General features: G+C 26.8%; 5 protein-coding genes and 1 long non-coding RNA gene across 14 annotated transcripts; 3 read left to right on the forward strand and 3 right to left on the reverse strand.

The window, feature by feature from the left end:
• Positions 1 to 27: 27 nt before the first annotated feature.
• LOC105662782 (uncharacterized) lies at positions 28 to 1,097 on the forward strand. The gene is made up of 2 exons (XR_001096311.2): positions 28 to 329; positions 484 to 1,097. It is a non-coding gene; the product is annotated as an uncharacterized LOC105662782 (long non-coding RNA).
• A 480-nt stretch (positions 1,098 to 1,577) lies between these two features.
• On the reverse strand, positions 1,578 to 5,300 carry lic (dual specificity mitogen-activated protein kinase kinase lic). 4 transcript variants are annotated; one of them, XM_012287861.2, is made up of 7 exons: positions 5,160 to 5,300; positions 3,217 to 3,389; positions 2,904 to 3,069; positions 2,585 to 2,821; positions 2,332 to 2,511; positions 2,034 to 2,251; positions 1,578 to 1,962 (listed from the first exon to the last, which is right to left on the reverse strand). In XM_012287861.2, the coding sequence occupies exons 2-7, from the start codon at positions 3,279 to 3,281 to the stop codon at positions 1,818 to 1,820; spliced, it is 1,011 nt and encodes a 336-aa protein (XP_012143251.1). In that variant the 5' UTR covers positions 3,282 to 3,389; positions 5,160 to 5,300; the 3' UTR covers positions 1,578 to 1,817. The 4 variants fall into 4 exon arrangements, with proteins under 4 accessions (XP_012143251.1, XP_012143253.1, XP_012143252.1 ...); XM_012287863.2 differs by lacking the exon at positions 5,160 to 5,300 and adding an exon at positions 4,002 to 4,318; XM_012287862.2 differs by lacking the exon at positions 5,160 to 5,300 and adding an exon at positions 3,998 to 4,318.
• A 522-nt stretch (positions 5,301 to 5,822) lies between these two features.
• Positions 5,823 to 14,460, forward strand: LOC100876839 (SUN domain-containing ossification factor). 5 transcript variants are annotated; one of them, XM_076534751.1, is made up of 7 exons: positions 5,823 to 5,963; positions 7,054 to 7,279; positions 7,437 to 7,567; positions 8,773 to 9,386; positions 9,468 to 11,431; positions 11,598 to 12,869; positions 13,896 to 14,460. In XM_076534751.1, exons 1-7 carry the CDS (start codon positions 5,905 to 5,907, stop codon positions 13,905 to 13,907), a joined length of 4,278 nt encoding a protein of 1,425 aa, XP_076390866.1. In that variant the 5' UTR covers positions 5,823 to 5,904; the 3' UTR covers positions 13,908 to 14,460. The 5 variants fall into 5 exon arrangements, with proteins under 5 accessions (XP_076390866.1, XP_012143247.2, XP_012143248.2 ...); XM_012287857.2 differs by lacking the exon at positions 13,896 to 14,460 and having other exon boundaries at positions 11,598 to 13,296; XM_012287858.2 differs by lacking the exon at positions 13,896 to 14,460 and having other exon boundaries at positions 7,054 to 7,258; positions 11,598 to 13,296.
• A 1,760-nt stretch (positions 14,461 to 16,220) lies between these two features.
• Positions 16,221 to 19,049, reverse strand: LOC100876621 (beta-1,3-galactosyltransferase 5). Of its 2 annotated transcripts, none has more exons than XM_003704446.3 (3): positions 18,324 to 19,049; positions 17,201 to 18,139; positions 16,221 to 16,920 (listed from the first exon to the last, which is right to left on the reverse strand). In XM_003704446.3, exons 2-3 carry the CDS (start codon positions 18,022 to 18,024, stop codon positions 16,689 to 16,691), a joined length of 1,056 nt encoding a protein of 351 aa, XP_003704494.1. In that variant the 5' UTR covers positions 18,025 to 18,139; positions 18,324 to 19,049; the 3' UTR covers positions 16,221 to 16,688. The 2 variants fall into 2 exon arrangements, with proteins under 2 accessions (XP_003704494.1, XP_076390878.1); XM_076534763.1 differs by having other exon boundaries at positions 18,213 to 19,049.
• A 130-nt stretch (positions 19,050 to 19,179) lies between these two features.
• Positions 19,180 to 20,256, reverse strand: LOC100883958 (oligosaccharyltransferase complex subunit ostc-B). The gene is made up of 4 exons (XM_003704508.3): positions 20,118 to 20,256; positions 19,957 to 20,030; positions 19,669 to 19,886; positions 19,180 to 19,327 (listed from the first exon to the last, which is right to left on the reverse strand). Exons 1-4 carry the CDS (start codon positions 20,254 to 20,256, stop codon positions 19,309 to 19,311), a joined length of 450 nt encoding a protein of 149 aa, XP_003704556.1. The 3' UTR covers positions 19,180 to 19,308.
• Positions 20,257 to 20,297: 41 nt separating this feature from the next.
• On the forward strand, positions 20,298 to 24,872 carry IntS2 (integrator complex subunit 2). Its single transcript, XM_076534753.1, has 6 exons — positions 20,298 to 20,430; positions 20,515 to 20,949; positions 21,034 to 23,120; positions 23,310 to 23,514; positions 23,583 to 23,889; positions 23,986 to 24,872. The coding sequence occupies exons 2-6, from the start codon at positions 20,663 to 20,665 to the stop codon at positions 24,436 to 24,438; spliced, it is 3,339 nt and encodes a 1,112-aa protein (XP_076390868.1). The 5' UTR covers positions 20,298 to 20,430; positions 20,515 to 20,662; the 3' UTR covers positions 24,439 to 24,872.
• The last annotated feature ends 182 nt before the right edge of the window (positions 24,873 to 25,054 follow it).

Below are 25,054 nucleotides of genomic sequence, written 5' to 3' on the forward strand. Positions count from 1 at the left end.
TCGCCAAAATTCCATATTTTTAAACCTTCACTACCTGAAATTTTCAAAACTGGTCATGCCTTTTTTCGCTTTCTGTATATTTTGTTCACTATGTATATGACTGAAGTTATTCGAGCTGCGCGCACAACACATTTACGATTGCGCAAACCGAGTATGATCTATCGTAAAAACTTACGTATATGACTTGTTCAATGCTACAATTTCAAATTAATTCGAATAGTTTTTGAACACAAATAATTAAAACAAAAGAATATTTATTTTTAAACTTGCATTACAATGGCAAATGTTGTAAAATTTGTAAAAAGTGTTTACCACGATCCTTTTCAATGGTATGTAACGATTATTACAATTCTGTTCATAACTTTTCATTTAAATCTTGCCAATACTTAACCTCGTGTAGCGTAAAATATTTCTTATGAATAATATTTTATTTATTCAATGTAAGTAACAATGAAATTTATTATTATAATCATTTGTTCACAGGTCAGTAGTTAAAAGTATTGGATTATTCGTATTAGGCATAAAGATTGCTATTGATTGTAAAGGCTTAACTTTAATGCCAACGTCCTCGTAAAAATTTTGGAAAAGTACAATTATGTAAAACTGACAATGTAAAAACTTAATGCATTTAAGTTTATAGTACTATACATAAATATATAGCATTACCGTAACATTGATAATGTCAAAGAAAGCATCTTCCTTTATATTTGTACATATTTTTTTAAAGTTAACCATTCATTTTTAATTGTACATATATAAAATCACATGCACTGAGAAAATGTTTTGAATAAACATAATGTACTTACAAATAAATAGTATATGATATGTAAAATATTCTTTTTCTTTCAAACAATTACCATCTATATATGTACAGCAGAGTCCTATATAATAGGAATTCCTAAAATGTACTATGTAATAAAGTGCAGGATTGATTTTTCTTATAACATGAACTTGTACAACTATATATCATTCGTATGTTACATACCACTGTATATTATTTTTAACAAATTTACTATTAGTATTTTTCAGTACAAAGATGTAGCTAAAAATTTATAGTACTATATATAATAAATATATATATAAATGTGTGTTACTTATATTAATTTCTATATTAACTTTATCCTACCTTATGTTACATTATTTATGAATAAAGAAGTAGCAAACTTTACGTAATGCATATTAAGCTTTCTTTATATATAATGATTTAATTCCTATATCATATTTGTAAAAAAATTTGTACGCCTTACATCTTATATGTTCAGTATAATTGTTTATTAGTTATTAATTTCTAATACATGATTACAATATTATAAAAAAGTGTAATTGACTTTATATTCATCCTATTAGAGTTCTAAAATTGTTCTCATAAATATGGATATTTTAACTTTTTCAGCCATTTGCATAAATATTACTATTCTACAATATCATTTTAGTTATAGTTAAATTCTTACATAATTATAACAAATGAATTACAAAATCATATTTACTAATTAAATAATTTTTCATAATTTGGACTTCATTTGTTATATTGCTACAATGACAAACCATTGTTATATTGTATAGAAAATATTCGTATATTATTTACATAGTTTTACTCTCTGTTAGAAGAGTATTTCTTAATTTATTAATCCAGAAGGATTGTGAATTAAAATTGTACATTTTATATAGAATAAACAAAGATGTGAACCTATCTGAAAAAAGTTGCACGTATTTTTGTTTAATGTTTGATATAAAGAAATGATTAAATAACTTCGATGCATAATACGAAGTTACATTAAGGGTCATGTAACACACCATGTCAACAAGCGTCTTATATACTACGCTGGCTGTTCAACTTCAGGTAAGTCTAAAATTTCACCAACAAATTCAGCAACATTTGTTTCCTTTTTAGAATGTTCCATGATAAAATCAAGCTTTAATAATTGATTGTAATTTGGACGGGCAGTATAATCTTTCATTAGGCTGCAAAAATAATTATTAATTTAAAAATATGTATAACTCCTAAAATTTTATGAAAAATAAGCAACACTTACCATTTGTTAATAAATTCTTCAAAGTTAGCAGAAAATTTATTAGCAGGTAACTTTGGTGCTTCATCCTTTACAACCTGTTTCAATTGTTCAAAAGGTGTTCCCCAAGATTCATAAGGAAACTTTCCTGTTGCTAATTCAACAAGAGATATACCTAATGACCAAACATCAGATCTGATGTCATATTGTGAAGGGTTACCCGACGGGTCTATCCTTTCTGGCTAAAAAAAAGGTCACAATGGAGAATTTATTGAACAGACAAGAACAAATAATCCATAATTAGTGTTATAAAGTTACGTACAGCCATATATGGTTTACACCCAGCATCAATTGTTTTTGCAACAGAATCTACTAGATAGCCAGATATACCAAAATCACAAATTTTTACTTCTCCTTTACGATTAATTAAAATATTGCTAGGTTTTACATCTCTATGGATTACTCGCAACTGTGAATACAGATAATGTAATGCGCTTACTACCTGTAAAAATGATTTGAATTTATAATCATGATTAATACTGAACAACTACTACAATTATTTGATTTGTCCTTACTGCAAAAGCAATTTTTCCTAAAATATCTTCAGGAATGGCACGTCCATACTTATACACTTTTGTATAAAATTTATCCAGACTCATATCCATTACTTCCATACATATCCAAACATCTCCTTCTCTAAATAATGCTCCATAAAATTGTACTGTATATTGACATGCTGAACTACGCATGGAAATATCTAAATCCATAAGTAATCGTTTTTGTTCCTGTGTGTTAACTGTTGCAGTTATTCTCTATGTAACAAATAAAATATTACTGTTAAAAATGTATCAAAAATACATTAAAATTGTATATTTGAATAACAATATTTGGTACCTTGACTGCCATAATAGTACCACTTTGTTTATGTCGCATCTTATCTACAATGCCATACGCTCCACGTCCAAGAATACAGATAGTCTCTAGATCATCTGCTTCCACTACAAAGGTTTTCTCCCCTATAGTTATTGTAGTTCTTTTATCTAAATTTCTTGGTGGAGTACTATAATGTAAAGTTAGTTACTGACTTTATAACAATATTAAATTATTAAAAAATTAAGTATCTTTTAAAGTATGCCATAATATATATCAATATACATATTTCTATTACATATATTACAATGCGATATATTTGCAAAATAATACATACACAGGCACAGGTGCCTCTTCAGAAACTTGCAACTTTAAGTTTTTCTTTCCCCGACGTAGAGCCATGATTTAGTGAACACTTGATAAGTAATATTAAGCCTGCAAGTTTGGCAGTATATACAATTGAATACAATTCATATTCAACTAAGTTATAATAAATATCGTAAACGTGTTCTGTAAAAAAAATAAAATTGGATACAATGTCGAAAATTAATGGTTATACAATAAACTAATTAAAGACAAATATGTGTAAAATGGTGAATAAAATAGAATGTTTTTTAAAATCAATTTGTTTCATAATGCTACAATAAATAATTTACATAATACCTTCTTTAACATGACGGTATCTTACAATAATAACGACAAAACTCTAAACTTTGTTGCCCATATATGAAGTTTTCTGTAAACTCAAACAGTTGCTTGAAATTGGTCACAAATGCTTTTCAATTTTAAATTCAATTTGGACTCTTCACACATTAAATTGCTCTAAATACAGCATATACATTTTTTGAAAGGTTTTATAAACATTTTAATAACAAAATTTTATTAAATAGTAGCTAATATAATTTGTTGTGTAGGGCACTTATCGTTTAAAGTACGTTAAATTATCTAAAATAATGTAAATATTCAAAAATCAACCTTAAAGTCATGTTCATATGAACTATAAAGTAACGTTTTAAATTAATTATATAAATAAATTTATTGAATTAAACCTTTTTGGCATTATGTATACTATATATACGTACAATATTGAGGTTTTTGAAATAATATACAATATATACCTACTAATTCGATGTATATGGTCCATTTAAATAGATGCACATATAAATATATTTAAAATCATTAGTGATATTGAAAAATGTTTCAAACAGAAAGTAAGTATTTCATGGAAAATAATAATTCGGTATTAATAGTTTTTCTATACGTGGGTATGTAAGGTGACTTGAAGGTCAACTTCATTTCTTTTGTGAATGGAACTCATTGGTATGATTTTTTGATACTGTTCTCTACTTTTTACTACAAAAAATTGAATATTTACACTGGAAACTCATTAATTTAGAAGAAATATTTTTATGTTAAAACTGCGAAATAGTACTTAATATACTTTAATACATTTATAAATACATAACCTTTGTCATGTTTATGAGAAAATATTATTGTCGAACGAGTTTTCATTTATTTGCGCACGTCGACTTTGATTGGTTTAGCAAATTCTGTAACCAAGGGTAACACGCATGCGCATTTGTAATAATTAGGAGATCACATGCACATTCAGTGATCTTTTATTTGTAAACAAATAACATTGAATAAAGCGAAGAATTAGTCGATAACTTATATCAAAATCCATGTTGGATTAATGTATTAAATGTATCTATGCGAAGTATACTGAAGCTTATAATTGTAACATAAAACGAGCACTTATTTGTACTGACTAAAATTTGTTCATTGAAAATTAATAACTCTGAAAATTAAAAACTAACTGTAACAAGTTTTTTAGACCTAAAAGTTGTAATTAATAAAATACTAATGTTAATAAATATCGAGAAATTATACATTCTAAATATATTTATCAATAAAAAGATGGCGTATCTTTTAAAAATATGTTCAATATCAATTCTTATCTGTGAATCTGAAATAATGTTTTAAGAAAAGGCTTTTAAGAATTGAATAAAGAAAAGATTCTTTCAATTGATATGTATATATTAACAGTTGTATAACAATGAAAAATAAAACAACTTTTAAGAAATATCAAAATGTTGTATTAATCCTTGTAAGATGAATATAACTGATACTTTAAAAAATATGCAATGTCATTTCAACCTGTAACAATATTATTATTGTGTATAAAATTCAAAATACACCTGTATGTATAAGTACATTTAAGTATATCAAGATATACATATACACATATACAGAAAGAATATGCAAATAAACAATACATACCGAGACACAATGACTCTGCATTCGGCTTATGAGGGTCAATTTTAATATTCCCTTTATTACTTAATTTATTGATGTATTAATTGAAGAGTATTCATTATTTATATGAATTGTAAAATTTCTGATTAATTGTAAGTTAATAATGAAACTTCATAAGTATCAAAGATACATAATTCAAATTCTGATGTTTCCAAATATGAAAAAGTTGTATTCATCCCATACTTTGTTATCATAATACAATTTACAAAATCACTGGTATTAAATATTCATCGCATAACAGATGTTATAATTGCATCATATAAAATCGTTAAATAAACAGGTTAGTCAGTTGACAATTCCAGCGCATGCGTCATTATTTTCACTAAATATAAAAGATTTTCAATATAAAATATAATTTTTTTACACAAAATTGTTACTCGTTGAAAATAATGTTATGTTTAATGACGCGCGATGAACGACACGCAATGAATCGTAAATAATTCCACTTTTCCAAATGCAAACATTTCGATCGCAGTACCACGTCAGTTTTTTTCGCGTATACAATAGCTGAAGTGGCGACAGTGATAGTAACAAAAAGTGGTTATAAATATAGTTACACACTACTGACAGTGATAATATCGGTAGTAATGGCAGTAGTCACGATGGTATAGTGGTAAAGTGATAAAATGATCACACATTTATAAAAGCATCTGTTTGTTGACAGTAAAATTTTAAATGTAAAAAGTAATGTAAGCGCTCAAAAGGAAAAATGAAGATTTGTATAACGTGCGTGTATTGGACATTACTTTTTATATCAGTTGTTTCCAGGCAAGTACTTTGCTTTTTCCTCTTGTAATGTACCGACAATTCACATACACACGCAAGTTAACTATTAAAGAAGTTTACCACGCGCTTAATTTTGATAGTATTGGTAAAGCATATTGCTAAACCGGTGTATCTCATCTAAATATACGAAAATGGGAAAAAGTATAAGGTTATTATTAAATGTTCTTTTACGATTATGATTCGGAGTACTAAAGATATTAATAGGTTTAATATTTAAAGTTTGCAATATATGATTTCTAAAACATTTAGTACAAATAAAGTTTATATTTATTGTATAATACTTTAAGTTTTAAGAACAATTTGTTCATTCATACAGTAATGTTAATTCAGTGTATTCATATAAATAAACTATTTTCTTATTATGAATATAGTTTTAAATGTGTTTTTCAAGAAAAATTTATAAATTGTAACATGGCAAGATTTATAAATTTCATATTGTGTAATGAATTTAAGTTTTACAATTTTTCTGCTTCATTTCTTTTATTAATTTATATTGTATAAATGACATTTAATGTTTTACATATATTTTTCATTAATTTTAAATACTCATGTGCATAAAATTATATTATGATAAATTTATTTATAAAATGTTTATATTTATATCTACAAGTAATTCTTTACGTTCGCTCATAATAATGCTATTAACCTCTATTGTATTTATTTAACTTAATTTTTAAATAATAGTAATAATATATCATAATAAATTATTATTCTCTTCAATATTTTTTTATACAGAATAAGTTTTTAGCTATAGAAATATTTGAAGATATAAATAGTTACTGGTTTTAAATGTGCGACGAATTGAATTATATATGTATATTATCTGAAAACAAATCTGTAAAGAAACAATGTAAAATCCAAATCGAAATTCTAATTTTAAAATATATGTATTTTAAAAAATCTATCAAATCATTGTTACTTTATTATTTAAATATTTATTCACATGTACATCTCATTTATTTTTCTATGCTTAAAGTAACTTCATCAAATTCCTTTAATGCTTATAATAATACATAAACTATTATGAAAGTTTGCATTTCTTCTTTCACAATGTAATGTTATCTTTTTGCAGTGCATTGCTATTTATTATAGTAGCTTGTGAAAATGCACAAACTAATTATTATTTGCCAGTCAAAAGGAATGACTCTTCAGAGACTTACGATAATGATACCTTGGATCATATAGATGATAATAGTTTAGAGACATCAAATATAGCATTTACCAGACTACAGAATTCAAAAAAATTGGAGCACCAGTATGAAGATCATTATTATCAAGTAAGAATGCAAAAGAAAAAGGTATTATAAATTATACGATAAGTTATACCATTATTTGGAGATGCTATGTTATTAAAAAATTGTAAATAGCTAAGAAATATTTCAATTTTTTTTTTCATTATATTAAATGTAATTTACATTTGTGTTAAAATATAATAAATCTTAAATAAATCTTTAGGACAAATTTGCAAAAAAAGCTATTGATTTTGAAAGTGTTATAAAAAGTAAAGTAAGGAGAAAAGAGAATCCTTATAAAAATCCAGATATTGTGGCTGAGACTCTTACTCAACAACCTAATTTATCTCAGGGGTAAGTTTTTGTTGTGTGTAAAAAAATTGTGTGTTAAAAAATCTTACTGAATTGTATATAATAAAAGAATAGAATGTAAGCATGTCAAATAGCCAATTATTTTACTAAAATAGTTTCATTTATGAATTAAACTTTATACATAGTTTTATACTTTAAAACTAAAAATTGGCTTTAAGAATATCTGTTAATTAAATGTTTTTTATATATCTTTTACAATTTTTTTGTACATAATAAACTGAAATTTTAATAAAGCAAAAATAATAAATTACAGAATTAGTACAAATTTTGCAGTATAAATTAAATTATATATTTAGATAAAATATTTTATCTATTTTTATAATGTTTTAGGAAATGTAATTTATTGGTAAATAGTATTGTTCGCTAAAAATAATTATCATAGGGCAGATGAGATTTTTTTCAAATAATTGTGAATAACTTGCATTAAATAATTAAAGTTAACATTATAATTTCTGTTAATAACAATTTAGACAAATTGTTATTACAAAAAAAAAATTTAATGATATACTTTGTATTTAAAATGTAAATAATTTTATTATGTTTTTAATAATTTAATAAACATTCAATATAAAAGTTTAAACTGAATATTCTGTATTACTATATTATAACAATTTTGATTTAAATATGCCCAAATTGAAATATCAATGTATGTAGTGCATTCTTTTATGAGTGTAATTGAGTATAGGAATACTGTCTACAGATGAAGCCTTTTAAATGTTTGTTATCCCTTTTCATGCATTGCTTCTGTGACATCAAAATATCAACAGATTGTAGAGTTATACTATATTGAATTATAGTATTAAAAATATTTTATTACTATTTATTTGTTATTAGTTAACTAAATTATAAAAAAAAGGTACTAAACAGATATAAATAAGAACAAGAATAATATAAAATAGGAGCAAATAGAATAATTATTTTAGGTACAATTTAGATGTAGAAGAATAAGCTACATTAAAAATGGAGCCAATGTAAATTTAATAAATTAATCTATTGTATACGTATTATGTGTATTTGAATATATTAAATAAATAATCTATATTTTGATTGTAAAATTTCTTTAAAAGATATAATTTATTGTTTATAATAACTGTCTAAAAGTTGCTACATAATTTTTATGCTGAAAGGCATTTTAAAAAATGCTAAAATTTACTTAGATACAAATATTTCTTTTTTTTTGTAAACAGAATTTCTGAAAGTGAACAAACAACAGTTTTACCTTTAATGGATACAACTGTAGCAGAGTTACAAAGTTTGGCAGAGCCAAAGCTGAATCAAGAATTTTCAAGGACAAGATTATTTCCAAAGAATTCATCAATGCTAACAAACAATGCGAATCTTGGACAAACAACAACACAAGCACCAGATGAAATTTCATCAAATACACAAAGTCTACCTCCACCAAGTATTAATGAAATTACAGAAACGCTTAATGAAACAAATACTCTCCAAGAGGAATCTGTATTATTATCACATTCAGTTAAAGAAGAGATACCAGAAGTAGTAGTAGTAGTAAGAGCTGAACAAGGTCCTATCACGACTGATGAATTAGAATTCAAATTTGACGATGTTAAAACACTTTCTGATGAGATACCTAAAGTTGATGGAACATTTGCAACAACTCCAGAATTAAGCGATTCAGAAGCCAAAGCTCGACTAGTAGGAGATAACAGAGACGAAGGAGCTGCAATTGTTCTTGGTGAAGGAATTGTGTCTGTGGGATCAGCAAATCCTCATGAGGATATTCCATCTTTTAGTGAATGGACTCAGAAAAGACTAGAAGAAGCTGAAAAAAAGAAAAGTGAGTATTTGAATTTATAAATTCAATAATCACAGTACTTAATTAAATTAAGTAATTGAACAAATATTATCTTTTTTGTAGCACATCCAAATGCATCTGTTCAAAATGCAGGGACTCCAACACGGGGAATAGGTAGTATGAAGGTTCGTTCTAAGAATTATGCTTCTCCTGATTGTGGAGCTAAAATTGTAGCGGCTAATCCAGAAGCACAAAGTGCCAGAAGTGTGTTAGTGTCGACCAGAGATGAATATATGCTCAATACGTGTACGTCACGGATATGGTTTGTGGTAGAACTTTGTGAAGCTATTCAAGCAAAAAAAATTGAACTGGCAAATTTTGAGCTTTTCAGTTCATCACCAAAAGATTTTTCTGTATACATTAGTGATCGTTTTCCTACAAGAGATTGGAGTCCAGTTGGTCAATTTACTGCAAAAGACACAAAGGATATTCAAAGTTTTGCTTTACAGCCACATCTTTTTGGAAAATTTATAAAAATTGAATTACACACCTATTATGGATCTGAACATTTTTGCCCTATTTCTTTATTTCGTGCTTATGGTACCAGTGAATTTGAGGTTTTAGAAACGGAAACGGAAAATCAAATTTCCAGAGAAACAAGTACTGATGAAGATGATGGTGAAGACAGTGATGAGGAAGAAGTTTTGGATGTTGAAAGTGGTGATCCACCAAGAAATTTATTCGGTAGCGCCAGGGATGCTGTGCTAAGTATCATGAAAAAAGCAGCTGAAGTATTAGTAAAATCTAGCGAATTGACTGGCAATAATATTACAAAAATTCAACAAAGCATAGATAGTGGAAACATTCTTGAAAATTCTTTTATTAGTTGCACTACGCCACGGTACACCATTCTTTGTGATAAGTGTTCGGATCAGAAATTTGCTGAAATCTTCCAGTTAGTTAGTTGTAGGGAACAACAGCTGAATGAATTGTTAAAAATTGATCTTGTTAATAGAACTTTAAGACAAAGTGGACTTTGTAAGATATATGGTGTAGGAGTCGAAACTTTCGAAAAAAGAGGAACGGAAGAACAAAGTGACGAAGTAAAAGAAGAAAAAAAATATAACCAAGTTGAAGGAAGATATGGTTCGACGAAAAATTTTCAGTTGACATTCATAACGTCTATATTTAAGCCTGAATACATCGCAGCGCTCTGTAATATATTAGCAATAAAAGAACGGAAAATGGTAATGAATACTAGCCATGAAATGCCATTTAACAATTTCAATAATGTTGTTAAAGAAGATATACCAGATAAACATAAAGAAGACCAGAATGACGACGGGATTAAATCTTTTCAACAAGCAGCAACTGTATGCACTTCAAGCTCAAATGCAGACTCTTTTAAATCGGAGTCATCTAAAGCAATTCCGAAAAGCACTCAAGAATTGCACACCAAAGAAGTTAATAAGTTTACTGGTGCACCCATTGAGATTTTCTTAAGTACTGAAAATATAAATAAAGAAATAAATCCAAGTGATACCTTTGAAAAAGAAGAAATAAAGAATGATTCTACAATTCCAATTTTAGAATCTAATAAAGGTATTGAAGAATCAGTTGAGACAGAACTATTAACAACTACTCCTGCCCCTTTAAAGGATGGACAACATTCAACTTTAAAAACTTCTGAAAAACCATCAACTCCTTCTGGCATTTCCACTGAAAATTTACCTCAGACAACTATTCCTGCTCCAATAACCACTATTGACAATAATGAGCTTCCAAGTGATGATACGGTGCCCGATATAGACACATTGGAATTTGTTGACTTGCAAAATAAGGTGGAGGCAATGGAGCATTTAGATCAAGAAGGAAAACAAGGACAAGCAGAAAATTTAGAACAAGAAGTTAAGTTACCCCCTCAAGATCCATTAATTGATACATTGTTATCTGATTTAAAAGATTTGGAAGGAGAAACACCACATGTTCAGAATGAGCCTGCTGTAAGTGCTTCAGTAACACAGTCAGCAACAAATACCATGCCACAAAAAGAATCTGTTTTTCTTAGATTATCCAATAGAATTAAAGTAAGTATAAGTATCTGTTTGATAATATTAAGTATTTTAAGTAATTAAAAATACAAAAACTTTTCAACTTATGATTTGAATAATTAGTCTTTTAAGAATAAGATATCTTACAAATGTATACGTAGAAATTTACAGTGTTTTATATCATCTGCATTATTATTTTTAGGCGTTAGAAAGGAATATGTCATTAAGTGGACAGTATTTAGAAGAATTAAGTCGTCGATATAAAAAGCAAGTTGAAGAAATGCAAAGATCGCTTGAACGAACAGTTTCCACAATGAACGAAGAAACACGAAAAAGAGAAGAACGCGAGTCAAAAAGAGCAGAAGAAATTGCGATTTTAAGGGAAGAACTTGCCAATCTTTCAAATTCGATGGAAAATCTTCTATATGATCGCGATAGTTGGAGTGGAAAACTCTCAATGATAAGTCAACATATACTGTTAATGTGTTCTGAAGTTTTTGTGATATATTTATTTATTTTATATTATCGAAGAAGTAATAGTAAGAGATCACAGACAAAAGAGAATGAACATACACAAAAAGATACAGTGCGACGGAAAAGTGCAGAAAATTTTAGTTCGCACACGAAAAAAACAAAAAAGCGACGACCAAGCGAAATAGCTTCTCATATTACAGGTACATATCGTGAGTTAATGATCAATGATAAATTCCAAGAAACTAAGAAGGAAAAGAAAAAGAAGCGCAAAAAAGGAACCGTTTTAATTAATTATCAGACAAATGTAAATAGCGAGGCAGAAAGTAGTTTGACAACACAACGCAGAACTTCTCTAACAGATAATATGAAAGTACCATTAAAGAGTGTTTCATCATATGAAATATTACAAACAGATGAGACTCAAAAACAAATTTGCAGACGATTGAAATCTGCACCAGAAAATGCAGTTGATTGGTTTGATAACACTGTGTGTCAAACAGAATGCAATGCTCAGTTAACCGTGTCATACACTAACACCCTAGAAACAGAGTCTGCAAAGAGTTCCGAATTGAGTAATTCTTATGCTGAAAATTTGAACGAATCAAATTCATCATTAACAAATGTGATCCCTAAAACAGTTCCTTTAAATGACCAAAATATTACTGAACCATCCACAGATATTTTGAATTCAAAAAATAGTAGTATTACATTAAAAGATATCAAATTAAATGCAACACCTTCATTTATGAAAAGTGCTTGGAGTACCAGAAAAAAGAGAAAAGTAAATTCGAATGATATAAATGGAGAATGGAGTCACAGTTTGGACGATTCTGATGGTAAATTGACTCAAGCAAGTTCAACTACTTCAAAAAAGATTCATACTGATGGTGATACAACTACTAATGGTCTGTTACTGGAGCAAAGCGATGAATCTACAAGCAGTAGTATTACATCTATGTCTAAAAAAAAGGATAAAAAGAGTACTAGTTTTAGAAAAATGGTGAGAAAATTTTTTTGATTAAAATAGGCTTGCCAACGATAGCTGATTAAAAAGATAGCTTGAAATTGTTGGAATTTAAAATACTTTAAACATAGAGTACGCTTGATTCGAATGCTTCGCTCGTATGAATGTATTAAATAAATCGTAGTATATTAAAATCTTCAGGTTTATCAAGATTTGCTTATATGAAACTGTATGCATTCATAGATGTAACTATAACTATTAAGTAAAATATTCTTTAAGTAGAACGTTCGAAAATAAAATGATTTCATTATGGCATACAGTATTCTCTCCGTAAATATTAAAATTCTATCCCCACTACTGGGAGGATCCCCCTTGGAATCAGTCAAGAATAAAACATACTAATGCAAGCAAAGGAAAAGATAGCAATTTTCTTATTTCTTACTGTTTTTTCATGAAACTTTTACTGTCGTATTTGTCTAGTTTTCCTCTTTTGAGTGTTCTGTCTTTTAAATTTAAAAATCAAAATTCTTTATTTTTGGTTTTTCGCCAATGGAACTTTTACCATCGTATTTGTCTCGCTTTTCTGATTAAAATGACACCAAACACGATATGACTACGATCGTAATTACTTATGTAACAAGTCATAAAAGTTTCGGGCTTTCACACCTACGGCAAACTTTACATTTATGGCAGAGATACGAATTCCTCCTAACGGCTTGCTATACAAGTAATTATGATTTTAATTATACGATAATCAAAGTTTCATTCACGAAAAACCAAAAATAAAGAATTTTAATTTTTGAATTTAAAAGACAGAACACGCACGAGTCTTTCATGTTTGCTGAACCTCAGTTCCTCTTTGTCTTTTGTGTTGCTGTCTTTTTCTATTACAAAAAAAATTTTTACTACAAAGAATGTAATACCTATTCCATAAATATTACAATCGAGACCCGAAGTTTTAACATTTACGGAGAGAACACTGTATTAGCAAAATTACATCAGCTTTAAATTTGCATAAAGGTGTCTCGTTTGCCAGAGTTTCCTTTTATCAATTACTTTCAGAATCACCGTTAATCCAGTTCGTTGCATGACTATACGAGCGATCAGTCGAAAACAAAATAAAGAGCAACAACAATTTATATAAAATATATGAAAGCTGTATTTGAGAGAACAAACTCTTAATACTTAAATACTGCGTGAGTTTTAAACTGAAATTTGAATACATAAAGCGATGTATAATATTCCCTTAACTTTTTGTTTTAAAAAAAACGACTGATTTATATATTATTATCATTACTACTACCATTACTATTATCATTATCACCAAATATCGTGATCATTGTATCACCTTCATCGTGTATTGTATTTAAATTTAGTTACATTATATTTATTATGATAAACAGCCTAATTAAAAAGTAAGATCAAAACTCACATTTGATCTACTGTTATTTTTTGAAATACTTGTGTTATACTATTTACTATTGTAAAATGAGGTTACTTCGTAACTGAAAAATATAATTATAAAAGTCACTTTTTAACTTATAGTTACAGAATAAGTTCGTGTAATATAACAACAGTATAATTTATATATCTTTAAGGAGATAATGTAATAAAGCACTACATCAAAGATACTTTTTTAAAGTTTGATAAACACACTAAGTTGATTTTAATGAAAACATTAATTCAAACTTTTAATTTTAAGTAAAAGGTTTAACTAGTATTTTTACCACAAGAAAATTCCTCCTATGTAAAATTTCCTTCTTGACGTAATATTTTTATAATAAATATTCATACTTCTAATAGCAACAGAAAATGTATAAGTTATACAAGATGCTAAATATTTATTTTATATAATTAATAATTTGATTATTTGAAGTTAAATATTTCAATTCATTTCATTTACAAAGTAACTTCAATTTAAGATCTGTAAATTGCGTGGAAATTTTGTATTTATTGCTATTTATATATACATATATATATATATATATATTTAATTTTTTACTAAATGCATCACACAAACATTACTTAAGTTAAAGAAAGATGGACATTATAGTTAAATAGCTAAAAATATTAAGTTAAATACATTAATGAACTCGTTTTGTGATAGTACATACAAGATTAAACGAGGTGATATGTTGACAAATAGTGTCATGTTGTAAATAGAAATACATATGTGACTTTATAGTATGCAAAATAACTTAATTCTTAAACTATTTATTAAGTTTAGTGTTTGAAGAGAAAAAAAAAACATAGTTATACATTTATATGCGTGCAATAATTAAATCATCTTGCCCAAACATTATAGAATAAAAAATTGTCAAAATGATTGTACTTACATGCATTTTCCATATGTGTGCATATATATTGACGTTCTAGTTAAATATGTATAATTTCTAAAATATTTATTTGGACTCCTGAGGTTATGAATGTATAATGATTAATTCTAACTTAAAAACTGATTTAAAGACAAAATAAATATATAAAATCTAAATGCATTTATACAGTGTAACTTTTCTTGCAAAAGGACAGATAAAACTATTCAACAGGATATTTTTTAATAGTAATCAAATGAAATGTTATTTCTGAAAATAAATTATCTATTTGTTATGTAGAAAATTTGTACATATATCCACTTTTTGTTACAATTCTACAAAACTTTTTTATTCTTGACTTTAATAAAGAAAATTATACTTATAAAAGTTTGAAGGTACAAAAAGTGGATACAATTAGCTGAATAAAATGTTTCACTGTTCTGAAACATATTTTTAAAAATCTTTAGAAAAAATTTACTTTTGTGTAATATACAAAATATAAGTATGTAGCAAAGCAAAATATGTAATACAGTATATGTAATACAATATATAACAGTTTAAATGACTCAAATGAGTCACATCATGAAAAATAAAACTTATATTTCCTACAAAAATCATTAATTTTTAAAGTCTAGTTACTTCTTTATTTATTTATAACGCAATGGTTAAATGTTTCACAATAATTTGTAACTTTTGTCCTTACACATTAAAATTATATAATTTATTACATATCTATTCTATTATTGCACTCTTTTTTTTCTGAAATTCAAAATCCATCAGTATGTCAGTATATTATGTTTATTATCTGACTTTTAAATGTGTTGAAAAGTCTAAAATAATTTCCACAATTGAAAAAATAACTTTAAATGATCAGTTAATTTCAACTGTAAACTCAATTATTTACAACTTCTAAAGTAATAATTACATTTTTATCCTCCTTTATTTACTGGAAACAATAGAAATATTATTTCAAGAAATATTTCAACATACTTATAAGAGAGGAAAGATCTTCCTTATCTACATATCTTATCTACATATTCCTATTTAATACTCTGTCAATTGTATAAGCCACATATACTATTAAGTATCTCAAGGTTTTTATTAAACATGTATAATAATATATCATAGCATATAATTTCATAGTGTTTTAAATTTGAATTAAAAATTTCAAGTTTTTATATCTCAGAAAATATTATTAAACAGTGATTCCTCATAGTAAATTTATCTTTGTTACAAATCACGGTAAATTTTAAGAAACGTGATTGAGATTTATAAATTAACAAATATTATTTAATACAATTTAATTCAATTTTTAATTCATTTAAAAATATTTAGTTAGTACATATTCCTGGTTTATGAGTAATTAAATTTATGTAAAAAAGCAAATTTTAGTGGTTTTACATAATAACGTTAATTAATATATTCAACATGTAACATTAATATGACTATACATCATAGTGTAGAATCATATGTGTATGTCTATAAACACATAACAAAATGGTTTTATTATAAAACATTTTTATAATATTTGTTTTTGTAAATATTAGATATAATTAACTTGCACTTTAAAATCTTCAACATTTATTTTTTCTTCATAGGCAGCTACACAAGTTCTTGATACCAATTGTTCTTTCATTCTTTCAGAACAATTTGACTCACAAAATTCAGAAAATTCTCTAAATTTAATATGTAATTCTTTTTTACCACCGTCAGGTCCTGCCATAAATTCGCATTTAAGTTTCTTCTTTCTACCTTGAATACAACATTCCAAATACCTGCAGAAATTTGTTTGTTAAAAAAAGTATAAAATGAACATATAATAAATATGTAATAACTATAGCACATCATATAATATTAATATTCAAAATTAACATATAATAAAAATAATAATAATAATAATTATTATTATTACTATTATAAAATACTACATGTTTTAAGGTATAGTTCTCAATTGTATATTTTTGAAGATTTCATAACATTTTATTAAAAAGTTTTCGAATGTTTAAATATATAAGGACATAGTTAATAAGTTCATATTTTATAAAATATAATTACCTATAATCGGTTGCATAAAAGTTGTTTAATTCTTCAACTGTAATATCACATTCTTGTCTTAAGATGCCAGTGATGTATACATCATCTATCCAGAAAAAGTTCCCAACTTGTTTACTTGCAGAGACTAACAGTTGTGCATTTTTTAAACTAGTTATATAAAACCAACCAGAAAGAAAATCAGGATAAGTATCTCCTGAAAAATCTTCTTTAGTTACAAACCATTTACTATTCAATGTTCGTACTGGTTTCATTTTTCTTAAAACATATCCAGATATAGCATTTTTATTTACTTCCTTCTTATGTAAAACTCTTAATACTTCAAACATATTTAACACAATATCATCATCAGTTTTTATTAGGAAAGTAGCTTTACAATTTTTTGATGCCCATCTTAAGCCCATTAAATGCTTCAAAGTAAGATTTCGATAATCTTCTAAAAAGCTTCCTTGTAGCAAATCATTGTATATTTGAGATTCTTTAAAAATGTATTTCCACATATTTTCCTCTTTAGGTATTCCTAACAAAAAAACTCTTCTAATACCCAAACTCTTTAACATTTCATTTGGATATGCACGTCTCACAGCTGTTCTTTGCAAAGGATTATTTGCAGAAGATGTAACAATCCAAATTATAAAATTAGAACTGCATATTGGTTCTATAACGAATTTTGAAATTAAAGAAATATATTTTTCTGCTAAACTTGCATTGTATAAAGTTTTTAATTCCTTTTCTGTATTGCTTGCAAAATCTGTTTTTAACACAGTAAAAAATAAAATAATTGTCATACTAATACTAAATATCACAAAAATAACTTTTATTCCCATATCTATAAAAGCACTGAATTATCCTTTTTTTAAATGCATTATAATTATCATCTCTTTCTGTTATAAATGTGTAGGTTTTTAAATTTCTTCTTTACATATTTTCATGATCGAAGAGCTGAAATATAAATATTATTATAACTGTAGTAATATTATAATAACAAATAATAACATCAACAATGATTACATACATTTTATTACTTTATTAATTATTTAATTTATACAATATAGATATAACCATTGTTAATTATATTATATTTATTATGGCACTCATAATTTTTACATTATGTTCATGTTTTTACCTTACATAGTAACATTTGGTAGTAAAAAATTAAAATTTAAATATTGTTTTAATGTCTGTATTTCTTCACTATTAGCACTACCTTTTGTATTTATAACATTTTAATAATATATTGGAACTATATTACATATTAAAGATGAATAGAATAATAATGAATACAACCAACAATAACCTTCTTCTGTTACCCACTTTTCAGTTCCCCTACCCCTACTCCATCCCACTGTTGATATATTCATTATTATATACAATTTGTTACATTTTAGTATATACACATACATATTCTGTAACACAAAGAAAATAAAAGTATTTTAATATTATCTACATTTTTTGTGATTGAAATTAACATTTGTAATAACACTTTTAATGATATAATATATATCATTAAAATTTGATGTCTAAATTGACATTCTTCTGATAATACTATGTATAGGAAAAATATGTATTTAATTATAATGTCTGTATATGTATATATAAATATTCTCTTATCTTAAATAATTTGAAATAATATTGCTAATAAATACAAAGTGCAATTTAAGTTCATAGCCTTCATTCTGAATTAAAAATAACAGACATGCATTATGTCCTACAAAAAGTACAATGACTTAATTTTCTGTTCAATAATAGCTCTGAAATTTTTAATAATCAAGTACTACAATTTTTAGTCCAATTATTACAAAAAATTCACATATAAATTAATTGTTTGTTTCATACTAACCATATAAAATAAAAAAAAGTACAAATTGTATGATTTAAAACTTATTAAACTATTAATTACTTAAAAGCACTAAAATGTATTAAATAAATCTTTTCATTTAGTGATATTATAATTGCAAATAAATAGAAGGATGCAAAAGAAATACTTTTTATACCTTTTAAAATGTATTTTACAAATATTCTCAATACATTCTTGATACATTTGGTATAAAATGAATTTATTATGTAAAAAGTATTAAAATCCTTATTTCATTAATTTAAACACATTAAATTTATGATTGCAAATATCCCCTGAAAAAAAACATAATTATTAGTATAAATAATATTACACATAGTTTGCGATAAATAATAATATACAAATATAAAAAAAACTATTTTTCATATAGTGGTACACCATAATTTAAAAAATTTGTTGTATAAAAATATTAAGTAACTGAAAAAATTTGTGGAACTTTAATTGGAAGAGATAAATAATTTTGATTCATAAAACAATGATCTGCAATATTTTACAACTTGCTTAATTATGGCTTAATACTTTTTGTATATTTTTTTTAGTTATTACTTTTCTTTTTAGAATATGAACTTATAATGAATTTTTTTAATTATAAAAAAATAAGTAATGAAAATCTTACGGTAATTTCATCCTCATGAAAATCCAACAGGTAATAAATGATACAATAACACTAATAAATCCAACACATATTAAAAGAATTCTATTAAGTTTTGGAGTTGACGGACTATGTGTTTGATCTAATACTATAAAACCAACTCCACCTAAAGTGAAAAGAAAACTGGATGCTAATCCTTCCATAATATATTGACCATTCACACGATATGGCATAAATGCCACCTACAATAAACATATGGTAATTAGAAATTCATAAAATTTCAATGAAAAGTTGTATCTGTTATTTACTTACTGGACGTGTATGACCATGTTCATCAGTTGTTGAGCCTACACCAGGTGGTTCCACAATTACATCATATATTATACCTTCAAAAAATTGATCATTGAAATGTAAATAATACTTAACTCTATGTCATTAAGTTATAAGAAATTTATATCCGGTATAATCCTAACCTCCTGTTACCAGAAAATATGAAAACAGTATAAATGAGAAAACCACCATAGCACTCGGTTTCACAAACCATGATGGTTTTTTTAACTTTAAATTAGGTACTTCTAACGCCAAAAATGGTAAACGGTATATATATTCCATATTTAACAGAACACACAGTCGAACACACTTCCACGTCGTCTGTTTACTATTCAAAATAAAGTTCCATTCATATCAAGTGTTACCGCTAGGGAACATTATCCTACCCCCTGGCGGCTCCTGGTTTTCAATAGCTTCAGTTTCAGATGGCTTTCGTCAGGCGGTACGAAACAAATTGTAAATATACGAAATTAAATATAAATATATATTTCAGAGTGTTTATCTAGCAAATATAATAATTATTTAAAATGTTTTATTCAGAAAAACATACAGATTCAACTTTAAGGGATCTAAATATTTTGTGATATAAACGAAAATGTAATTACGTATTGGTTAGTTTATAACCAATTTAAATTTGATAGTGTCAAGTGATTTTTTGTGTTTAAATAATTTGATATAGTAAATAATAATGATGCAAGAAAATTCACGCGTATCTCCACGAGTTTTTACTGCAATACAAAATGTAGATATACCAGTATTAGCTATGTGTTCTCATAAGGAGATTCGACCAATTTTACCATGTCTGGTACGAATGAGTCTTATTTCTCCTTTAGACGTAACGAAAGAATGTGTAGAACAAAGGAAACAAGTTTTAACAATTTTGTCTGGAATAGAATCAGTAAATTCAATAATTGCACTGCTTTCGATTGATTTTCATGCATTAGAAACTGATGTTCGCAAAGAACAACAATTAAGGTTAGTCTTATTTTAATAAAATTGTTGAATGTTTTATTAAATAGTTACATGTATTTGTACAAAATGCTTAATTAATTTTTCCAGGCAAAAGATGGGAAGTTTACAGCGAGATAGTGTGCTTACTCAGTCATTACAAAGTGGCCTTGCTTTAGAATTTGAGCGCAGCGAGTCTACTAGAAGAATAAGATTAGTACTAAGCGAACTATTATACATAGCTTCTCAAGTACAAGAGCAACAGAAGAACCAGGAATTCCACATTAAACAGTCTGATTTGTTTGACAATGCAGTATATATGGAAGAAATTAGCTATGTGATTTGTGTTGCTCTATCAGAATTACCTACAGTGTTGTCAATATTGGACATTACAGAAACATTATTACATGTTAAACATGGCCCAGAAATAATTTGTTGGATTGTTGCTAATATACCTGATAGTTTCTCTGAAGTTTGTGCACATCTAATTGCAAATGGAGAAAGACAAGAGGAATCAGCATTAGGTAGAATCCGGACAATGGCTTTGACAATGTTGTGTCAAATGAATCCCAGTCAAGCATTAGCAGTTCGAGCCAAGTGTGTAGAACTCTGCAGAATGCCTGCTTTAGCAATAACGTTAAGTTTAGAACATGAAAACATAAATAACACAATATCAGAAAGTGATGTAGTTGCCTTTGTTTCTGGATTATTACTTGGGAGTGATCAACAAGTAAGAACATGGATTGCAATGTTCATTAGAAATGGTCAAAAACGTAAATGGGAATCTCATACAGCATTGCAATCCTTAAGGGAAGAATTACTTAAACGATTACAAGCAATCACCTCACAAAATGCAGGTCAACTGCCAGAAAGTCAAGTTGTTCAAGCTAGCGCATTATTACGTCTTTATTGTGCATTAAGAGGCATTGGAGGTATTAAATTTCAGGATGATGAAGTTACAATGATTGTACAGTTGTTAACATCTCATCCTCCTCCTTCACCAGCTGGAGTGAGATTTGTTTCTTTGGGTCTCTGCATGCTTATTGCATGTTCTTCATTAATAGGTCATCACAATCTTGAAAAACGAAGTATAGAATGGGTACAGTGGCTTGTTCGCGAAGAAGCTTATTTTGAAAGTGCTAGTGGTGTAACAGCAAGTTTTGGAGAAATGTTACTTTTAATGGCAATACACTTTCATAGCAATCAATTATCAGCTATTTGTGAACTTGTTTGTGCAACTTTAGGTATGAAAATACCAATTAGACCAAACAATTTGACTAGAATGAAACAAATTTTTATGCAAGAAATATTTACGGAGCAGGTAGTTACTGCTCATGCTGTAAAAGTGCCAGTAACAGCTAATTTAAACGCAAACATCCCAGGATTTTTACCTGTACATTGTATTCATCAATTATTAAAGTCACGAGCATTTGCTAAACATCGTGTACCAATAAAAAATTGGATTTACAAGCAAATTTGTAACAGTGTGCCACCATTGCATCCAGTTCTACCTGCATTAGTTGAAGTATATGTTAATTCAATTTTAGTTATAAACAATAAAACATCAGAACATACTAATAAACCAATTACAGAAGATGAAATTAGAAGAGTATTTCAGAATAGTGTCTTTGGTGCAAATTTTGACTTTAAGAAGAATAATAGTATTCCTCAAAGTGATATGGATAGTACAGATATTGATATTCCGAAACCCTCTCTTACATCACAACTATTATTATTGTATTATTTACTATTGTATGAAGATGTCAGATTATCTAACATGCACACTTTTATATCACAAGATAGAAAAGTTAAATCATATTCAACAGAATTTTTATCAGAATTGCCAATTAAGTATCTACTTCAGTTGGTTCAAAGAGATCAAATGAATTATGCTGGATTATTTTCCCCTCTTCTTAGACTGTTGGCAACTCATTTTCCGCACCTGTCATTAGTAGATGATTGGCTTGATAATGAAGTAATTAATATAGATTCCACAATTACAAATTATGAAGATGTAAAAGTTACTGATATCATGATTATCGAAACATTTTCACATATTCAAACATGTCCTTCAAGAACAGGAAGACTTTTAAGACAATTAATGTCTATGAAACCTACAGATATTTGGCCACATGCTGAAGTCATAATTCATTATTTTAAAGCAACTTTGAGTCCGAGAGTTCCTAGATATATTCAAGGTACTATTTTATTTCTTTTAATAGTACATTAATTTTAATTAATACGAATCATCAAAATTTAATACACAATACTTAACGTTTATTATATATGTAATTCAGTAAAATGTGTATTTATATTTTGGTTTCAGACTTCAAAATTACTTAAATCTTAAAACTCTTATTATAATAAATATTAATTTATTATTTCAGAATTATACAAACAAGTATGGCTTAGGCTTAACACAGTTTTACCCAGATGTTTATGGGTTTTATCAATAAATGCATTGTTAATAGAGAATTCTTTAGTGAAAAATGTTTTCTTAACACAAGAAAATATTGTATTAGATCCATTACAAGTATTGAGGTGTGATACAAGAGTTTTTAGATGTGCTCCAATTTTATCGGTCATTTTAAGGTAAACTTTTAATTATTTGAAATTTATTTAATTACTGAAAGTTACTATTTTATAACAAATACTTTTAGAATTTTACAAGCTGCGTTAGCAGCTTCTCGATCTCAGTTATCTCGACATATACAAGATAAACCATTAACTGAGAAAGTTGGTCAACTGTCAAGTGAAACTGAAAGGGAAGATCTAAGAACTGCTTTAGTCGCAGGTCAAGAAAGTGCGGCTGTTCAAATATTATTAGAAGCATGTTTAGAAACAGAAGAAGATAGAGAAACACCTGGACAAATGTGGTCATTAAGAGAAATTCAAAGCATTATCTGCTCATATTTACATCAAGTTTTCATAGCAGATCCATCTTTAGCTAAATTGGTTCATTTTCAAGTATGTATATTATAATTTAATTCTATTGACAAAATGAAAGTTGTATATATTATATATCGAAATTTTGAATATATATATTATTGTTTTTGTACATAGGGATATCCAAGAGAATTATTACCCATTACGGTTACTGGTATTCCATCAATGCACATTTGTCTTGACTGGATTCCTGAATTATTGTCACAGCCAGAACCAGAAAAACAAATCTTTGCTGTAGATTTGGCTTCACATCTTGCAATTCAATATGCTCTACCAAAAGCTTTAAGCGTTTCTCGTTTAGCAATTAATACTTTAATAACCCTTTTGGGAGTATTGTCTGCAAAAGACAGAGTAATATTATTTATGCCAGTACTACCAGCATTGACCCGTATATGTTTAGCTTTTCCACCACTAGCTGAAGATACAACTGGTTTATTGTTACAACTTGGTAGAGTTAATTCTGCACAAGCAGCACTAGGGGATAAATCTGCAGATATTTTATGTCAAGAAGTTAATGAAACTTTTTGTATGTTATTACAAAAAGCTATATTACAATCTCAAGTATACTGAAATACTATCTTAGTTTTATATTAACGATAAACTAAATGTTTTGTACAATCCTGTCACAATGAAACATAAGTTACTTTAACTGTATAAATGCTGAATTTCTTAATTTCGATATGTATACAACTACAATATTAAGATGTTTTGTAATATATTTAGAATTAAATTAGTATAATAATAAGCAATTTTGTATAATCGTTCTACTGAATAGTTATAAAAAAAAGGGGAGGGAAAGAGGAGATTGAAGATAAAATGAATATTATTTATTGAGCTAAGAAAAATATTACTACATTATTATATCATGTACTATAAAATAATAGAAAATTTATGACTGATTGTTATTAAATTAAGTGCCTCTTGTTAATGTATTTATTTTCTGTATAAACTGTTAAGTTGATTATATTTAGCATTTTATGAATAAGACTATTTGAATATATGTATATTCTTTCTAATTCATTAAAACATAAACCTTGAAAACTAATTTAAAGAATAGTTGAAAACAAAAATAATTCCATTTTAATGTTTGCTACTTTTCAAAAATTTTAAAAGTAGTGAATTTTATTACATATTATTTCGAAAGTGATGCAAGTCCATTTGCATGAATATACATTATTTTTGTTAA

The sequence above is a fragment of the Megachile rotundata genome, chromosome 8 (assembly GCF_050947335.1).
Source record: "Megachile rotundata isolate GNS110a chromosome 8, iyMegRotu1, whole genome shotgun sequence".
NCBI lineage: Eukaryota > Metazoa > Arthropoda > Insecta > Hymenoptera > Megachilidae > Megachile > Megachile rotundata.